Source organism: Zonotrichia leucophrys, chromosome 3 (genome assembly GCF_028769735.1).
Source record: "Zonotrichia leucophrys gambelii isolate GWCS_2022_RI chromosome 3, RI_Zleu_2.0, whole genome shotgun sequence".
In the NCBI taxonomy this organism is placed as follows: domain Eukaryota; kingdom Metazoa; phylum Chordata; class Aves; order Passeriformes; family Passerellidae; genus Zonotrichia; species Zonotrichia leucophrys.
In genome coordinates this window covers 69,004,329-69,024,761 of record NC_088172.1, presented here as the reverse complement: position 1 = coordinate 69,024,761, position 20,433 = coordinate 69,004,329, and the positions used below count along the sequence as shown (strand labels likewise).

Below are 20,433 nucleotides of genomic sequence, written 5' to 3'. Positions count from 1 at the left end.
AACATTTTCAACTACAATTAGTGAAAAAGCTTGAAAAATAACACAAAAATAGGGAAACCCAGAATGGTTTATTAAATAGCCGAGTGACCTTGATAATTACCAATACAAATGTATTGCAGATGACATTTCAGAGAATTGAAGCTGTAAAGATTTAGATAAGTAAAATGAAAACAAAAGCAAAGAAATAATGCAAGGAACTACATCCCACCTTTCCATTGAGGAGGTATATTTGGCATGCTACCTGCTATTTAAACAAAATTTCCAATACCTTCCATTCTTCCTTTACAATTTTATTTTCCTAAGACACCATTTTCAATGTTAAAAAAGAATTCACAGATACTCTGCCACAATTTCCCATTTGATTATCCAATAATTTCACTATGTAAAGCGTTAATCAAATCCTAATTTTTGCTTCTTTTTTGAGACAACACAAATATTTGCAAATTATTGTTCTATTTCAGTTCTGAATTATAAAGTACATAGTCTCTATCAATATTTCCTGATAAATGTAGTCTAGTAGAACAATGAATACCATGTCTTCCCTTTGAGGGAAAAGAAGGAAGAAGGCAGAAAATATCCCTACCATCCTTCACCTTCTGCTTATTGAACTACAGTTTTTGGTAATGATGCTCTGAATGCTAAACATTTTTTCACCAAAGCAATTTAGAAAGGTGATGAATGAAAGATGTGGGTTGACCTTTCTTTTACTGTCATGATTTAGAGACTCATAAAAGTTATTACTCACTGTCAACACTTTAACAACTATTGCTTTTTAAAGTTTTCGCTTACACATTTTCTCTCCTGCAACATAAATATGGATCCAAATGATAAAATGGACAGCATTGTAAACATATGAATTGAGTTATACTCATGACAAGGGGAAAGACTCAACAAATGTCTGCCTAATGCAAATATGTAGGTGGAAAACAAAAGGTTGGGGCAATTTTCAAGATAATTTTGTTCTGAAATGTTATATATGTCCTGAAAAGAACTAGAGTGTTTTGCCAGAGGAATTTCTTATCAGTATAATGTATTTCTTGCAAGTAGTATTTCAGTTTCTCTATCAGACCCACACAAAGCAACTGCTCTTTCAAAAATGTATTTTACAAAATTCACTTAATACAGTGAATTTCAACAGCCTAAGAGAAATGAAATTTAAGCAAAATTAATGTGTTGTCTGAACATGTTTGCACATAAAGAAAGTAATAAGAAACATCCATGGAATAAAAATTAGTATACAATAGAGTCACAACTTAGTTAAACTGTCAGCAAAGGGGAAAACAAAATAAACTCATATTTAGAAATTTGGAAATTATTCTAAAAGAGCAGAATAGGTCATACAGAAATATTATGAGTCAGTAAGACTCCTATAAGAACACTGGCACCAGCCCCCCTATTCTAGGAACCCTTGAACCAGACTCAGCAGACAACACTGAATTCATCTAGGTACCAAAACCTAGATACATTTAGAAATTAAGACCACATTTGTGCTGCGTGCACACTGAAGAAAGTTTGCAAAGAAAGCCCTGTCCCAGTTTAATCCATCATCAGCAGGCCAACAAAAACACATTCAGAAATGTCAGAAGAATCCAGAAGGACCCAGAAAATTTCAAGGCCATATTAGAATCTGTAGCCCTCATTCACTTTTTGAAATTTTCAAACTACATTAAGAGAATTTACCCCTCATTTAGATATAGTTCAATATTTTTCACAGTCTTCTAAATTCAGGAAAAACTTAGCATAAAAAGAATAGAAGTGCATTTAAAAGCAGAATGGAAATACATTTCTGGAATTGAAGGTCTCATCTATAAATGCAATTTGGTCTTGATCTGGCAGAACAATTAATGAGCAATATAACCTTTTTTTTAATTTTACAGGAAGATCTTTCTACTATTCCATACCCACAACAATCTTCTGAAAGAAGTCCTATTTTTGGGTCTATATTACTGCTTCTCATTCAAAAGTGAACTGTAATCAGCAGGGAGCTCTTAAACATTCTTAGGAATGTTAAAATACAGAAAATACTTTGGAAAGTAACAATATGGAAAATCTGGAGGCCTGAGCTAGCTGACTTATTACCACAGTTAATATGGCTCTGTGGTACTTTCCACATGCATTGTGAGTGTGCAATACCATCAGGCCCAACTCAAGTCTTGGAAAAGTTTATTCAACACATCTCTGTTGTCACAGAGATTCTGCAGCCATCAAAAGAACCTTGAATGAACAGTACTGCCACTCTCTCTTTTTGCCAAATCCACATTACCTTGCAGCACAGACATAGCATCTCTAGATTTCCTTCTTACCATAATAAACCTAACTACAACTCAGTTTGCTTTTCCTGTTTTGAAGAATTAGAACACACACTTCTTCCAACTTTATAAGAAAAAAGAAAACACACAGCTCAATCAAATATTGACCAAAAATACTGATTTAAACATGCACACACATAAAATGATTTTTCCTCTTTGAATTTCACATATGATGATTGATTTAGTCAGTTAGTCTATGGGCAATTCTCTACAAACAGCATTTAGGTATGCAAATGTTGGCTCAACAGTATTCTGTAACCCACAAAATTGCTGAGTATCGCAGTTGTTTCTGTGAGGGATTTGGTATCCTATATATGAAACTGTAGCACAAGACAGTAACTATGTCAAAAGACCCAATCTAATCTTAGCATTCAGTACTTTGTAATTACACTTGGGGTTTTTTTCCTGGTTAGAGACACATTTTACACTGTGTCACATGGTTTCTTCTTTGAACCCTCATTAAAATGTAACAAGGCAATATAAAAACTGCTGGAAGCTCTGTTGTACTGGGCTGTGCTTAGAGAGCAAGAAGGTTGCCATAGATTTTTGTACACAAGGTCCTCTTCAATGAAATGCAATATTCCATTGTTCGAGTACCTGTTCCTGCTAAAAGACAGCACCATTTCTCCCCATCACTTCTCTTTTTCCTCCTCTGCAAAGATGTTGTGCATCTATGTTGCTACTGCAGTTGTGCCATTCCTTTTTACTTATTTCCAGTTATGTTTATGAGCTCACAGAATTTAAAAACAACTTCTAGTCGTGCTTTGTTGTTTTTTGAATTATTGTATAAATTATTTGAGGCAAGCACCTATATGGATGGATGCAGTCAAACCCAAATTATGCTCCAAGTCTCAAGCCTATGCTGCAGTCAAGCTAACACTGACTCAGAAGCTGTCTCAGGGGAGCACAGTTGTTAGCACAAAACTAACAAGTCCTGTACTTAACACAGGCTTAGTCTTTTTCTGTTCCAAAAACCAGTATTTTCTAGCTTTACTTTATAGAGGAAACAGTGTCAAAAAAATGGTACAGAATTGGGAAACAAGACTTAATTCTATCCCTGTTTTCCTCCTGACTGAGGACAAGTTAAGCTACTGATTCCCATCACATCATTTGTCTGCTTTATTCATTTACACTATCAGGTCTGCAAGGAAGGGAATCTCTCCTGCAAGCTGTTAGCAAAGAACTCCATCACACAAGGGGACTCTGAGCTCTCTAAGAAAGAGGAAGTCTGTACCAGTACAATACTACTGCTATTATCAGTAGTAACTTTTAAATTGCTTGCACCGAGCAGAATTGTTTATCAATACATACTACAGACTTTACTACCAGAAGCTTTGTTAACTAATTTTGACATTCTCTGGGGCAGTGACAACACTATAAGCAGTCGCCTCCTGTTAGAACACTTCAAGGTCCCTGATATGCAGCTATCTCATGTTTATTCCAGTGGTGACCCTGTTATGGTTCTGTTCTTCTTTCCATCCTAGGATTGCTACAGGAAGACCTTTCCACTATTCTCCCATACCCATGACAATCTTTTGAAAGAATCCCTATTTTTGGGTCGATGTTAATTAATTACTTCTACTCATTCCAAAGTGAACTGTCATCAGCAGGGAGCTCTTCATCATTCTTTGGAATGTTTAGCACACTTAAGTGACACTGTTTGCCAGGTTTTAGGAATCAGCTTATTGCTCTAATTCCTTCTTATGAGATTCAAATTTACAGATCTCATTCTTCATCGAGTCATTACCAATCTTTGCTTACCATGGCTCTAATTTCACTACTTGTCCCTTCGTCACTAGCTCAGATACTGATCTCCCCTGTGTACAGTGGAATCACTGTCTCATCTTCTTTTCTTTTTTCAAGGAAAAAACACCTATCTGTGGTACCAAATTAAATGCCTCCACACATATTTCACTTTTATTCCTCCTACAAATTTTTACTGCTGTTGTTGATATTAAATTACTTATTTAAGATCTCGACTTGCCACCTTCTTTCTAATAATAATTTCTCTTTAACATTTGTATATTTCAGCTTCATTTATTTTTTACAAGTCTCAGCTACCAGGAATGATTTTTCTTCTCTCCAAACAGGAAAACAAACACAGCTTTCACATTCTCAGTTATGTTGTGTATCAGCTGCCTGAGATTCTAAGGTAGCTGTCAAGCCAAATCTAGTTGTTCTGTGAGCTGTGAAACCAGTAAAGTTTGCTGTCCTGGAGTATTTCCTATATCCCTACCCCATACTCCTGCAATTACTGCAGCTTTTCGCATGTCCTCTATAATCTCATTTTCTGCAATACCATCAGTTCTTTTTCCTGACCTCTAGATTCTTCCACAATACCTTGGGCAAATAAGTTCAAAAGCAATTTACAAAAAACAGAAGGACAAAATTATTTTACCAAAAATTCTAAGCTATTGTATAAGGAAATAATGTAAAGCATCAGCTGAGTAGAATTTTTCTTATTTTGCATCCAAATCCACAGATATAGAAAACTAGAGTTAGTTATTTTGCTCATATTTGATGTTAATTCTGAAACTACAGATGCAACATAAATGCCAGCAGTTAGTATTTCACTAGCACGCAAGTTTTTATTAGCTTCTGCAAAAAACCCAGACAGCTTACCACAGGAACCCAAACACCTCAAATATTCAATTCTTCTTCTTGTGTTGACAAGTTTCCAAGATAAATAAATATACACAATTAAAAGAAAAAAAAAACACAGCAGCAAAGTAGAATGCATTCAAATATCTAGAATAAAAGTGAAGTTGATACATGCTGATGATATCATTCAGTGCAGTATTTAAGACCCCTAGACAAAGAAGTATAAATTGTACGATCTGAAACAGCTTTTGAATTTCCTATCTGATTTAGAAACCAAGAGTCTAAGCAATGAATCTAGATCCAGTTTACTAAATAATAGGAAGTCTTGACTGGACATGATCATTATGACAAAACAAGGAAATTACATGATCAGGAGGTCTATATATCCGGAACACCATTTTTAATTTACCCTGGCAACAGACTATATGCTGTAGCCAACAACAAGCTTGGTTGCAAGTGTCAAACTGGGCTGAAAATCTGTGTTTCATGCTGTCACAAAATGGCAGTAATACCAACACCTGCAGCTTGCCAGGAAAAGCAAAGTGGTTCAGAAGCTTCTGACAGAGCAACACAGACACTCCAATCTAGCAACTGGCAACTGACAGCTTCTACAATTCACATGACTTTTTTCATTCTTACACTTTAATATATATGTTTTCACATGTAGGTGGAGCACACTGCAGGTATGCATCAACACTATTCACAGCTGATGCACTGGAGACTGGCAATTCACATTTCTACACCTTCCTTTGTGTGCTGGAATTCCCTAAAGCCCTTTGCAAAGCAACAAATACCATACCCAAGGAGAAACAGTGATAGGTCATCAATACCATAGTGACTTTCTGTACTCAGACTTAGCAGCCATTCTGAGTACAACAATATGTCTGAAACATGAATACAAATTAATCTGAACAGTTCTGCATGTGAGGGATCTTTTATGCAATCATCTGCACTACTGCAGGTTGTATCTGCAGCTCTTTGATACCACTGCAGAAGGATGGCAATTTGATTAAATCAGTATTTGCACTATGCTGAAAGGGCGGTTAGGTTTTCCCAAGTTTCCTAATTGTCTTAAATATGTGATCTTATGCTAAACCCTGGCTATTGGAGTATGAACTGCCAAATGCACACACAAACAAAATTATTTATAAAGCAACTGCAGCTGCACTGGTAGCAGTAGCAAAGAGCAACTTGAACCTATCTTTCAGTGCTTCTTAGTGCTCACTACAGATGAACAGTGAGAAGCATTTTTGAAGAGAACGGTTCGCTAACCTTCAGGAGCTGAAATTCAGATACCTACTTATAGCTGCTCTTCTGTGCTCCCTGCTCCTCTTTCAGCTTCACACATTTATGAGTTCAGTGGTTTGGAGAACACTTTTGTGGGCTTCCTGATCTGGAACCACCCCTCCAGCATCACACACCTGTGCAGGCACAGCAGCACACGGCGCAGCAGCAGCCGTGTAGCTATCCTCCAGGGGTCACAATTGGGTTACAAATCCTATAAAATGTGATGACTGTGCAGCCTGATTTGGAGCAATTTATTCACATCCTTCTTCATTAAGATTCAAATGGAATAAGTAAGATAGAAATTGAACAGATACAGAAATTGTGCATGGCTTGCTTCTGTAGTCAGTAAACATTTATTCACCAGGCACAGCTCTCTCTCGTGCTCTCTCTCTCGTATTCTCTCTCTTTCCCTACCCTTCCTGCTTGCTGTTTTAATGCATAATTAAGAAGGTCAGAATTAATGAAGCAGTGTGGAGTAAAGTTCAAGGAATCCCCAGGCACTATTTATTTTATTAGATCTCAGGCATGAACATCAGATTGGCAGCATTAGAGGCAGAGGCAGTGTAGCTGGCAGCAGTCCAGGCAAGAAGCTACCAAGGGATTCTTACCTGCAGTGTCAAGTCATTGCTGAGCTCCCGCCCTGCAAAAATCACCCGCAGCTGGTCAGCTGGAACTCCCTGTCGCTGGGCAACTGCCTCCTTCAGCTGGAGGATGCTGGAATCTGAACCAACCTCCACGGGGAAGCCATGGCTGGAGTTGAACCTGACAAATACTGAACAAGAGCAAAAGATGTTTTTAAGAGAGGATTTCTCATGACATGTTTATACTAGAATGACAGCAAGAGGCTTACTCTACAATTACAGGAAGCATTTACTATTTTCAGAGAAAAACTATTAATACTCCAGTGTGGTATTTTTAACCCCCTCACGGAACAGTTAGTGACCAATACATAAAACCCATGTGCTTCCCCTTGGCAGCATTAGAAATGACATAGAGCATTTAGAATCGAAAGAAACCCAGCTAGGCAGCTGTCCAAGTAGTTGCTGCCTGGCAAAAGAGATTTTAAGTTCAGTCCTAACCTTCACAGGCACAGGGCACATGCATTTTCTGTGCCCCTCGTGCACTTCCCCAACACATAAATAAATGCAGGAAACTGAGGTATGCTCTGGAGCCAAAATATATTAAATTAAACAAGGGAAAACAATTCTTTGTTACAAGGTAAAGTGCAGTCATACAGACTAGTTTCCCACAAATATAATTCTACAGAAGACTATGATGGAGAGGAAATCACATGCTAGAAGAAATCAGAACCACAGAATTCTCTATCTGGGAGTGTTGTATTACAGCACAGTCTTTTCAGAGTTCACTAAAATATCTGCAGTACATAACTCCTGTCAGCATCCACCTTCAGTGCAGAAAATCACTACTGCACCAGTCATATCATTTTTAGAGCTGCAGCAACGGGTTTATACACCCAGAGAAGCCTGGCAAACAAACTCATAAGCTTCCTGCCATTCAGCTGGCAGAGCTGTTTTTCATAAGAAGCCTGAATGTGCTTGTTGAGCCCTTGGTCAGGGGACTGACTGCAAGATCTATGAAACAAGAAAAAAACCCCATTACATCCATATCAGTCACGGAGGTTGTATGTACAGCAGACACGCTCCCTGTGGACTGCTTCGACCAATACCTTCACAGGCAGGAAGCAAAGGAATTAACAAAACTCAATATAAAACAAAAAATCATTTATGTCAATTACACCTGCCACCTAAACTACCTGGGTATTGATTGCAACAACCAGTCTTTTTAAAGATTTATTTCCTATTCCCACGACCATGCTCTAGCTGAAGAAGTTACTCCTTTGCATTTTTGTTGACTGACAGAAGCAAAAGCTCAAAAGTACTTATAGAGTTTAAAGAAATAACTTTTTGAGAAACTAAAAATAGGAGTATAATTTTTTATTTTATTTTTCCAATGTACAGTCTACCACACAGCTCCAAAGGTGCCAGATCCTTTAAGAACATTTGAATACGGCTGAGATCGCTACCATTGTTTTTCTCAGCCACCAACGTTGTAAGTATTTGCAATTTCACATCTTCAATTCAGATCTGAATTTAAGGGATAAGGCCATATTCCAATAAAACTATATGCAACATTTTAAGTTTTGCACTTGAAAGTACCCTCTTAATGTACTAAAATTCAGGGTAAGATTTCAAAAAACAGTGTTAGGCCAGTGCCCTTCAGTGTGTTATGCAGCTTCCTGCAGTACATCTCATTATGGGGTTTGATTTCTATTAAAGAGTGTTCTGGAGATAACTGTGCATGTTGTATATTCAGACTGTTCAGAAGAATCAGTGGAATTTGAATTTTATTTCAATTACGGCTTAGAGACCAAAGGAGGATGTGTATATGACAAAAAGTAGTTACAACCAATGGCAATTGAACATTTCTCATCTTTCCAGGAACACACACTGCTCAACTGTAAATGAAATTATCCATGCCAATAGTGAAATATATAGTTAAATCAATGGGGATTACACTTTCTTAATATGCTACACTGTGAGTATATATATATGTCTAAACATTTTAAGATCTTTATATAGATATGTTCACATACACACATTAAATGCATATATGTATATGTCTAAAGAGCTCTTCCTAACAAATACATAAACCTCTTTCTCCTGAGTCTTCCAAAACCCAAAGCTATTGGCTTTGGAAATGAAAAAAAAAAAAGAGTCAGCAGATACAGTGACTACAATTAAAATGAATTCGAATGTGGTGGTAAAAGGAAAGTGCTTGATAAAAGAATTATAAAAACAGCACCATTTAAAATAATTGCACAGTGGTATTTATGTATTTAAAGGCAGTATAAACTATACACACTTACTGGAAGTGTAAGTCAAGTTTGACATCATGAATTGCAAATCCTTCTCTCAAAAAAACTTATTTTTATTTAGTTACAACAGGCAACTCCTCCTTCTGATGAGGTATCAGAAATTTAGTCTCACAATTCCTACCACAAGCAAACATGGGAAATGATTGTGAGTGCATCATTTTGTGCTTCACAGCACAGAAATCTGAAGAGCTAACCTGGAAGAAAAGGCTAAAATGTCAAATTTGCTTGTTGGAAAAATCTAACCCACAAATATTTTGCCCTTAAGCACTTCCATTCTATTATATAGTCTGCTATCCAACAACTCTTTTTAATGCAAAAGAACATGAGAGATCTTTGCTCACTTGCGCAGAGCATAAAAAGAATGAATACAAAGCTTCAGTCTGTGGAGTAAATCCCGAATTTCATTAACATAATATTTCAAGCTGTCTTTTTAGGAAAAATAAAGTTATTTTCTTTTTGACATTTTACCTCAATAAACAAATAACCAGTACCAAGTTGATATTCTCAACAATACACATTATTCAAGAGATCACAGGTGAAGTTGTGCAGACACTAGAGACCTCTTCTAAACAATACAGGTGTTGAAAATACTTAGAGTATAAAGTTTGTCCACTGGAATTTAAATAAATATTGACTTAACAGAAGATAAGAGAATTTACCTGAGGCCTAAACTGCTGGCAGAAATCCAAAAGAAATAAACAGAGTTACTCAGACACAAGTACATGTGGTAGGTGTGTAGGGGAGTTGCAGAATTTCAGTGAAGGTTGGAAGAAACCTTGGGGGCAGGGAGCCCTGCTGGAATGTCAACAGGGCACATTCCAAAGTCCTGGGATCCAGCAGCCTGTCTTCCTTGGCAATTCATATCAATTATTCCAAAACTGTAATCCCCATTGTTATTAATCCAACAGGTTTTCCAGTTGTTAACAGAGAAGACAAAAGTAAAATATTGGAGAAGCTTGGGCCTTGCCTGCGAACAACCTGTGAAGGCACAGTCTTGATACAGAGAAGCAAAGCAACAGAAAGAACTGTGGCACGAATGAAAGGAAGTTTTAGACAGCTTTACATTGCTGCATCCACAACACAAATTTCCTTTTTAGTTTTGACAGAAAATAACCAATTCTTTTTCTTCCTGGAGTAGTGAATCACACAATCCTGCTTTGCAGTACAAAAGAAATGCTAAAATATAAATGCATCATTTGTGGCAAAAGAATGCACATATTTAAAATTTAAGATCTTAATAAGTTCTAATTCCCATTCTTCCCATGGACAAAAAAAAAAAAAAGAATGTCACAAAAGTTTAACCTAAAGACAGTGTAAAGCATGGGAAACTTTTTTTTTTATTTTTAAAAGTCCTTTCTCTACTGAGGTTAGACAAGAAGACCTTTGACATGTTATTTTCCTAAGACTAGAGGGGGAAAAAATCTTGTGACAGTATCTGTTTGTGGTGATCAGATCCTCTTTGCCTCAGCACTTGACTTGAGAACACAACTCTTCTTGGCTCAAAAACCTACATCTAGACTACTTCACACTTGAAAGTATTATCCCTTCCTTTTCAGTATAAAATTTCTTATAAACTGCGATTAATAATTTATCCAGTAGAGCTAACCAGCTTAGTATAGATTTAAACCAGAAAAAGTCTCAGAAAGGATAAGTAAAACAAGAGAAAGTAGGAACTGAGACAACATAAAATCCTTGCCTCCAGATAAAGTAGTGCAGGAATGTTCTGGAATTCCCTCTATTACCACACAACTGTGTATCACCTCTCGAGGCATGGGATGAAGACAGCTGTTCCAAGTATCTATTTTATTTCAGTGTATAAAATAAAAACATATATAACATAACATATTTTTCGCATCCCTGGGGCTTCTGCATCTTCAATCATACAAGATATTGTTCTAGTCTTTTAATCTTTAGACTCAATTAGTATTAGATACATTCATGGACACTTTATAAACCCCAGTCAATATCAGCTGCTGCCTGGAATTTGTACAAACTAAATTGTAGAAATGAAACTGTAGGATTTATGCAGTCTCAGAAATTAGCAGCAGAGCACAAGATAATGGGATGGCACTAAATCTTATTCCACAACTTTTTATTGTTATTTCCTGGTGCTAGGGGAACTGAAAAAAAGGGAAAGAAGTAAAGCAAAAGACTAAAGAGAAACAAAAAATAGAAAAATATGGGTTGAAGATACACTGAAGACTGAGGTCAGGACTGAAAAGGAATAAATCAGAGTTGTGTCAGGCTTGTATTACACAATCAGTTTGTACATGCTAATGAAGGTCCAATCAAATCGTTAAACAACTTTGTGCAAAATTCTTGGCACTTGGACTTTCCACAGCAACTTAAGCAGCCTGGAAGTGATGTGATCCTTTTCTTCACATATCTGTGCATATAGGCTCTGCACTGGAAAGGGAGCCCTTCCTAACACCTTTAGTTCCCAGGACCATTGGAGAGCAGGGTGGTTCAGTCACCTCCACGTTAGTTTCTACTTCCACTATATCAGGTCCCACTTTGGAGAGTGTCACTGACACAGAGCTCTGGCCAGCTGGCTTACCCAACGTTTTCCTTGACATAAGTATGTGATAAAATCTCATAGTCATTGGAATAACCAGTCCCATAGCACTTCACGTAGCCCTTTGATCAATTAGCAAAAATATCTTTAGCACTGTCCAAGAAAACTCTCAAAAAATGTCTTTTCATCAAAAAGTTGCCAAATACCAACAATTTGGAGCCAAGTTGAGATAGCAGGAGCCCAAGTCTTGATGCCCTTGCACTGAACATTCTGCCAAAAAGTCCCTCAGAAGGAAATTCCCCTAGAAGGAAATCCAACTACAGAACCTCTGCTGTCTACACAAGGAGAGAGATAGTGTCTCAGAAATAAAGGATTTCATACCTTACAGTCTGTATGGCTAAAAATCAACAGCTTGAACACTACCTCAAGATGAGTGGGTTGCCATTGCAGCTATTGATGCACTGCTATGACATTTTCCTGGAAAAATGCCCTGGTGTGTGTTTTGCACCAGGTCCAGAGTGACAAGTATATGCAAAGAATTTAACCCTGACTTAATGTGTTCCCACTCACTGCTGAGCCATGATAACTGGTAGGATTAGGTCTCCTCCATCACTGCATTTGTGAAATAAAATTAATGCACATTAATGTAAGCCAACTTCACAGCCGCAGCAGAAAAAGAGCCTACACAGGCAATAAGCGGCAACTCATTAAGCTGCAGTAATTTGGTTGCTTCTGATCATTTGTAAATTACCTTCACCTAACGAATGATTTTATGATGTAGTCACACAGAGAGATGTAGTAATGTAAAATAAACAACATCTATAAAACTTCACCCTTGGTGAAAGGAATAGACTCTCAGGAAAACATCTTTACTGCTGGCTAACACCAAATGAATATCATAAAAAATGTTCCTTGATCTTGAACTCATTTGATAAGATTGAGATTACTGATGGTTTTATTTACTTTTAAAATAAAAATAACAAGTAGGTTTTATTCAAACTACTGTTTTGGGAAAGCAAGACATTATTATTCATAAATTCTAAATATGTACCAGATGACAGTTTTCTACAAAGTCATAAGCAGCACAGAAAGGGTGAATAGGGAGAGGAGATTTACCTCCATCACAAGATTTAGGGCACATCATAACCAATTTATATGAACTATGTTCAAAAGAGGCAAAAGCACTATGTTTGCCCACAGTAGTAGCAGCAGGCCTTTTGGAAAACTCTGCCAGAGAAGTGGTAGGTGCACAAGGTATGAATTTGGCTCAAGGGGAGAAAAGAAATGAGCAGTTTCAGGCAGCTCAGGAATCTCTATACTGGAAACAAAAGAATAATATCCACAAGTATGTAATAAATAGTTCATATGTAGGTTTTGAGCTCAGAAAAGCAACACCTTTCAGTCATATGCTGAGGCAAAGAGGAACTTATAACTACAAGGAAAGTAAAAAATAACAAATGCCAACACACAATTTCCCATCCCCTCTCCCCCCCATTTTTAGGAAAATACATTTTAAAGCTCCTGTCATTTGGAGTTAAAAATAGTTGGAAGGACATCAGGGAGAAATAGAGAAATATCATCTATGCCTGCCCTGTGGTCTTTCTTCAGAAGCATCAGCTTACAGTTGCTGCTGGAGACAATAACACATTTACAGCTAGATTTTTTCAGTTTTTCTACAGGGGTTTAACCAAATGTCTCCTCTGAAGAAGAGCAGTCTTCTGCAGATGTCCTGGGTCTGTATTTCCATACACATACTCCAATAAAATGTAATACTGAGTAACAAGCAGGCAGGTTAACAGTTTCCTCCTGACTCTTCTCACCAACAAGTAACCCAAACCAAAAACAGACACAAATAAAAAAGACAAGAGCTCAGCACTAGTCTCTTTTTTTCCTCCAGAGCTATGCGTGCACATGCAGTTGCTTTCTTCTATTGCAGTGAAGCAATGTTTAAACTCAGCAATTCTCACCCTAACCTAATTTTGTTCTAGGAAGTATGCCTTTTAATCCAAGACATGCTAAATTTGTCCATTAAATTATTTCCTGTGATTAATTCACTCAGTTTTAGTATTCTCTTTAAACTGGAGGAATTCACAGCTAGCTAACTCAACTCTACAATTATGTTGGCATTTCCTTTATAAGTCTCTTTAAAAATGCTATTTTGCTAGCTATTTTCGCCCTGATTTACTGGCTGCTTATGTCAGCACCAAGCTGCCATGAACTTCCTTGATACAGAATCAACCTAAATTCATGTTTCATTTTAAATAGATGCATACAGTTCTTTAATGTGCTTGGATATGGATAAGAGTCTTTCAATTCCACATATTTCAAGCCATATGCTACAGCTTTCTGTATTAATAGGAAGTACTAAACTTAAAAATAAAATGTATACTCTTGCAGCTTTTAAATTACTCCTGTCCTGTGAAAGAATGGGTCAATATTTTTGCAAAGACAGTATGAGTTCAATGAAATTCGTGAGAGGGTCAGAAAATCTGAAGTAGGACATACTGCGACAGCTTTAAGGCCGTAAAACGTACGATCAAGGTGAAGACTTCAATAGGGAGATTCCATCATTTTAACAATTGCACTTATTTGCAGATCCACATGAAATTTAATATAATTTTCTTGAAGCACCTACATGCATCTAAATACCAGAAAATTTGTTGGACAACTGAAGTTCCCGGCAAACAAATGTATGATAAATTTGGCAGCTGTCACACTTGACTAAGGAAGGAGATTTCTCACCTCGTGAAGTATGGTAGATTCTCAGTATAGAACAAAACAAGTATAAAAATTGATAAAATCCACATTTTAATGTGGATTAAAATGGCATCTATGTCATCAGAATGGCTATGTAGAAAAATACCTGCCCCACACATAACAAAAAACAAAATTCCCAGAGAAAACATATCTACATACCCACCTGTTAACATGGCAACTTTTGGTTTCACTTTAATTTTTACAAGAACTAGGAAAGTGAGACCAAGCCAAAGCTCCAGGGAATAACCCTTGTTACAGCCCTGTTAAACCCAGGACAGTGGGCTGTACAACCACTCCATGGCTGGATGCTGTACTGCCAAATGCATTGCTTGAAGGGAGAGGAAGAGGCTGGCTGCTCTGGAGAACAGAAAACTAACAGGGCTTCTTGCCTTGGTGTTTGCAGATCCAATATCAGCTTCTGAATGTCCACATTTCTTTGCTTTTACTCATCCCATTGGAGAGGATCCCAGTATCATTACAATCATGTCCTGATTTGTTTTAAAAAGCAAGATAGGCAAATGAAATTGATTTTCTTTAATGAAAACTTAATTTTAAGGCTATGTTATGCCACCTCTTTTTTTCTTAACTATCTCCATTTTACCAGTTTACTGATAAATATTTCTTGACTAGCAGGAAAATCAGCTTTGATGTTCTGGGAAAATCCAATATCTGCCCTTCACCTTTAAATGCTAACCTCACCCTACTCCTTTTAAGCCGTGGCCACTGTTTTCCTCTCCCAACAACTCTTTCTCACAAGTAAAACCAGGGCAGTGGCAGAGCAGCCTGAAGAGACACTACCAGGGAGGCCACTGGGGACACCACGAGCCCTGACTGTCCCTGCCTGGCTTCCCCAGGGGCTCCACACTCTGCCCAGGGCCCCTGGGGTTACAGTCTCTGCCTCAGCCACACCATTTCTGCAGCAACTTGGAGTCTACCCTGACGGGTTCAAGGTAAATTCTTCAGTCAAAATTACATCTGTTAAGGATATAATGTAAAGATGAGTTAAAGATCATAAGTAATTACACTAGCTTTTGTAAAACTATTTTAGCTGGCAGGTTTACCCCTTTAATCAAAAGAGAACTGCAAAATGATTGGCAGCCAAAGAAATTTACAATTGTGTCATAGGAATGCGTACCCAGCTTTTCTGCCGAACTTGTAAAAATAGAAGTTCTTGTGTATAAGCTTGGAGATTTACCATATATAGAAGACAATTTTCTCTCTCTTGAGCTTTTCAAAGCTCTTTCCACCCTTGTTTGGTTTTGTTGTTTTGGGTTTTTTTAACATCAATTTTTCCTATCTATCTCACAGCCAAATAATAAGCACCTCTAAGTCCTTGACACAACAAAATACCCAGCAGCCACTTTTGAGAGAAAAAAAAATACCAAAAATAGTCTGACATTCCTACTATAAAACTGCTAGTTAGCAGGAAAAAAGAAACACCGAAACACCATTTCAAACATCTCAGTGTCACACAAGAATCCTAAAAACTCTCTATATTGTCTGAACACACACACAGAAATGCATCGGGTCTGCTTAAAATTTACACAACATAGTCATTTACACCCACCCCTTAAATATACTAAATGTATTATTAGATATATATCTAATAATATTTATGTAATAATTTATAGATATATTTATGTTTAAACCCCTAAATTCAAATGCTATCATTTCAGTACAGAGCCAAATCCCATTCACTGAGCAGAAGTAGACATGAACTTGCTAAGTAAGAATATGGGCTCCAATTCACAAAAATGCTTACGGGGCACATGACTCAAATGCTATTACAAAAATGAAAAGTTAAAAACCCCAAATAATGAAAGGTTAAAGTACAGTATGAGGTCTCTCAAGAGACCAAAAATTTGTGATGCACACAGTATACCAATTGAATATGATGGGATGAAAACTGTGAGACTTTTCACATAGAAGCAATTTTGCTTCTGTTTTGTTGTTTAGGTTTTTTAAACCATCTCTAAGCAGACTGAAATCATGTATAAATTATAGAAAAGCACAGCAAATACTGAAGACATGCGGAGCTATGCCGTGCCATAAATGTACTGAATAAGTTTCTTGCCATTTTACCAATTCTCTGCTCTGTTTTTCTGGATTTACCTTTGCTGTCCAACACATGAGCAACTTTGAGGAAGATAACAATGATTTCTTTCTTGGTTACATGTAGGTACATAGATGTGAACTTAGACATTTCAAGGCTTGCAAGTTTATCATTTTGAAGTATATTTCATAAAAAAGCTAAAAAATTATAAGGTTTTTTAAATTAAAGACTAAGATACCTATATAAGGTAATTCCATAAATTTTATAATGGAGGTTTCATAATCTCAAGTTTTAGCTTATTGTCATGCTAGCTCAAAATGTCTTAAATATTAGAATATGAAAACTGTTTATCTAGTTAGGTCATAACTCCCCTGGAAGAATAGTTTCCCCTGTCACATGTACTGAAGCCAAAGATTTTCTGGGCATCTATAATTTTGAGAATGCCAAATAAAGAAAATTATTCAAAAGATTTGCTATGTCAAAAGCAAGATACACATAAATTAAAATGTGAAATAACAGCTGAATTGATGATGACAGGATCAATCTGTTCCTTCTTACTTGTTTTAAAACCGTTTTTAAGTTAAAATATTCATTTAAGTAAATCAAAGTTAACACATTTCCCCCCCAAAAAAATTCCTAGGAGCTCAGAATGAAAATTCAAAGAATTCTAAGCAAAGCATGAAGTTAAAATTTTCTGAACAAAGAGAAAAATAAATCTACGTTTGTAATGCAATGTAATTCTCTACACATAGGGTTTTTTTCGTTGGAAAAGCTGAAGCCTTGTGAGAGGCCACTAGTACAGACTGCACCTAACATCCAACCTCTGTGAATGGGTCACTGCTGCCAAAACAGATCTCCATTGCACAGTTCCACAAATTCTCTTGCAAAAATGCTGGTTGGCACACCTTATAACAGTGAGTGGAAAACAAAAACGCACCATCATTTCTGTGAGGCATGTGAGTTACAATATCTTTTGAAAGAGAAGAGTTCTTCTTAATTTTGCTTTTCAAGGCTGACTGTGCTGAAGAAAATGTGGGTGACCAGTATTAGGTTATTATTTTGGGCTGTGTTTCCATTGTCCCTTGGTGGAAGGAATGATGCTAGAAGAGCAAGTTAGTTTCCATGTGATTTTCTCTTTTTCAAAACATATTTTAAAGCCTGAAAGAATGGACAGCCTTTTTTGCTGAAAAAAATACAAGTTCTGCATTCTAATGATGAATATTCCCAGAAGAAGATGCATCTCAGTGTCACGAACACCTCAGTACTTCTCAAAATTTCCTTTCCTTCTGTCTTTCTGACAAACCACAGGCAGCTGCAGCCCATCTCTCCCTGTGCCAGTGCATTTGTCAATTAGTTTGAAGGAAATCACCCAGCACAAAAAGCAGAGCTTATGATCAGACAGGAAATTATAGTCTATTATACAATTTTATTCTTGTCTGTGATTGACTGCACATCAAAGGGCCACTCAGTGGCAGCCACTGATACTTGTTAAGGTAAAAATAGTTCTGCAAAAGCAGATGGTGGAACAGACACCAGTAGATCAGAAATGCTGAGTCTGACTATAGTATTCTTCAGATGAGCCTTTTAGAAATGAACCAAAAGGATTTAACACATAATGTTCCTTTACAGTATACCGGCATTACAAACTGTATGGTGTTTTCAGATACAGTGGAAGTCTGCCAAATTCTGATCACAGTTTTCTCTCACACCTTATTTAGAGTGGTATGGGCATTAGCACCTGTAAATAGGTAAATTTTTTAACAGCATATGCTCTATACACAGACTTTATCAGTATATGAATTTAAGTGAACTAATAATTCCGTATGCAAATAACCCCACTGAGCTCAATATGACTTTTAAAAATTTTTACAATGATTAGGGATAAAATTACTGCGATGTATAGAGCCAACATGTCCATTCAGTAAGACACTTAGAACACTTCATGAACCCAATTGTGTCAGTTCAGGCAAGTCAAAATCAGAACAAGACTTATTTAAATAAATCCATTAAATACTTTAAGCCAATCATCCAACTGAAACCACACCTTTTTAGTGGCATGTGGGAGCTGTGAATAGTGACTGAAATTACAATTAAATACCATGGAAAGCTGAAGGGTCAAAAAACTAGAGAAATAGCCAATTTGGTCAGATATTTAGAAAGGTAGTTGGAGGAACTTAGCAACAAAATTCAATTAGTATAAGAAGAAAATGAATTAAGAACAAAAATTGCTGGTTCAAACTGTGTAGATCAGGTATTGGATATAAATGTGTGAAAATGGTTTTGCAATCCTCATTGTAGACAAGAGGAGTAAGATTTCGAAATAAAAATTATTGACTGCTACAAAAAAAATTCCCAGTGCTTTTCTTTAGGTTCTCTTCCCTCCAATGAATTGAACATAAATTATACAGCTGGATCACAACTGAACAGCTAATAGTTCTCAGATAAGAAAAAAATTTGCTCATTATGGAAGAAGAAAGATATATTAGTAACAAAAATATATTCAAAAGACTTTCAACTATTATGCATTTATGATATCATGCGCTGGTAATTGCAAAATGGCAAATATTTATCATCACACAGATGAAATCCTTATTTTCATTCTTGAAAAAACACAGAAGACCTAGTACACATCCCGAGAATTAACATAGGTCATTTTTATGGGGAGGTTTTGTTAAATTTGCAAAAGACACTGTTACTACCAATGCATCCCAAGTAAGATTTTTTGGTGTGATTAATGTGGCTGAAACAGCAACAGCAATTAACTGTAACACTGTGTAAGTGAAACTGTTTCCCTTCCATGATAAACAACTTCTATAAGGATATTATTTACAATAAGCAGAGAAACCAAGAATTGTATTAAATCAGATTTAAAAGGGAGTGTTAACCTTCCCTAGCAGCCACCTTTTCTGAAGCCAACTTTTTAATGTGCTTTTCATTCCCTTACTGACCCAATAAGAGTCAAGAAGAACTAGAATCCTAGAAGTTTCTGCCTTTCCCAAGGAAAACAGAACAATGCAACAGAAACAGAATAATGAAGTTAAGAGAGAAAAAATTGGAAGCATAAAAGAAACAGATCAGATGGAGAAGAAAAGGCATTTTCCAAATGAGAGTCATAGAATAAAAAATTAATTATTCCTTTAGGAGTAATTTAACCATATGCAAACACTGCCTTTATATAGATATACACATATAACGTGCACATTGTGCATGCATACATATGCTCTTAAGAAATGAGAAAGTTTCAAGGGTGTGATTATTATGAGAAAGGCTGAAAGCAAAAATAATCATAACAAAAAGAGCTGAAAAAACCTTGTTTTCTGGATTTACAAAACTTCCCATCCATGATTCAGCTACAAAGCATATCACACCATATATGTGGACGGGCTTCCTTATTCTACACTGACGGAAACCGCAGGAGACCTGGGCACATGTTTTTTGGCAGCACTCAGTCTGACTGTATCAAATCTAGACCTAACCTTAAGGGATTGAACCACTCCTCGCTGTTGGGAGCAACACCAGCGGCTCTGTAGGGCAAGATAGGACACTAAAGCTAAAACTCAAAAGACAAATTTTCCCAACTTTTGGGTGATATGGAGAGGGACCAGATTAGTCTAGCCCCACATGCTGTTCACTAAATCACCAGTACTAAATGTTTCTATGTCATTAAGTAACATAAAAGGAAAAATATTTGGATCATTTTGACATACCCATTCAATCTCTATTTTACTGCACAGTTTAAGAGGCAGTAAATGATAGAAAAAATATGTGACAAAGCATTTTATTTTAAAACTGGAGCTAAAATCAGTAGAGCTGATGCAGTATCAGCAATCCCAACCCCATGAACCATCCTCCAAGAATACCAGGGAATCAAGAGCCATAATATTCATTCTACATGCTAGAGACAGACATGGAGGCTGCACTGGCTGTGTTGTAGTCCAACAGCAGGACATCAGAGTAGCTTTCCAGGAATTCAATTTTTATTCAGTTATTATGACATTAATATTTTTGTTTCCTT

General features: G+C 36.7%; 1 protein-coding gene across 3 annotated transcripts in view; it reads right to left on the bottom strand.

The window, feature by feature from the left end:
* PRKN (parkin RBR E3 ubiquitin protein ligase) overlaps positions 1-20,433 on the bottom strand; it is a 689,640-nt gene that overhangs the window by 550,630 nt on the left and 118,577 nt on the right. For all 3 annotated transcript variants that reach the window (XM_064708670.1, XM_064708671.1, XM_064708669.1), the window contains exon 2: positions 6,806-6,969. In XM_064708670.1, coding sequence (XP_064564740.1) covers positions 6,806-6,969 — 164 coding nt within the window. The remainder of the gene's footprint in view (positions 1-6,805; positions 6,970-20,433) is intronic.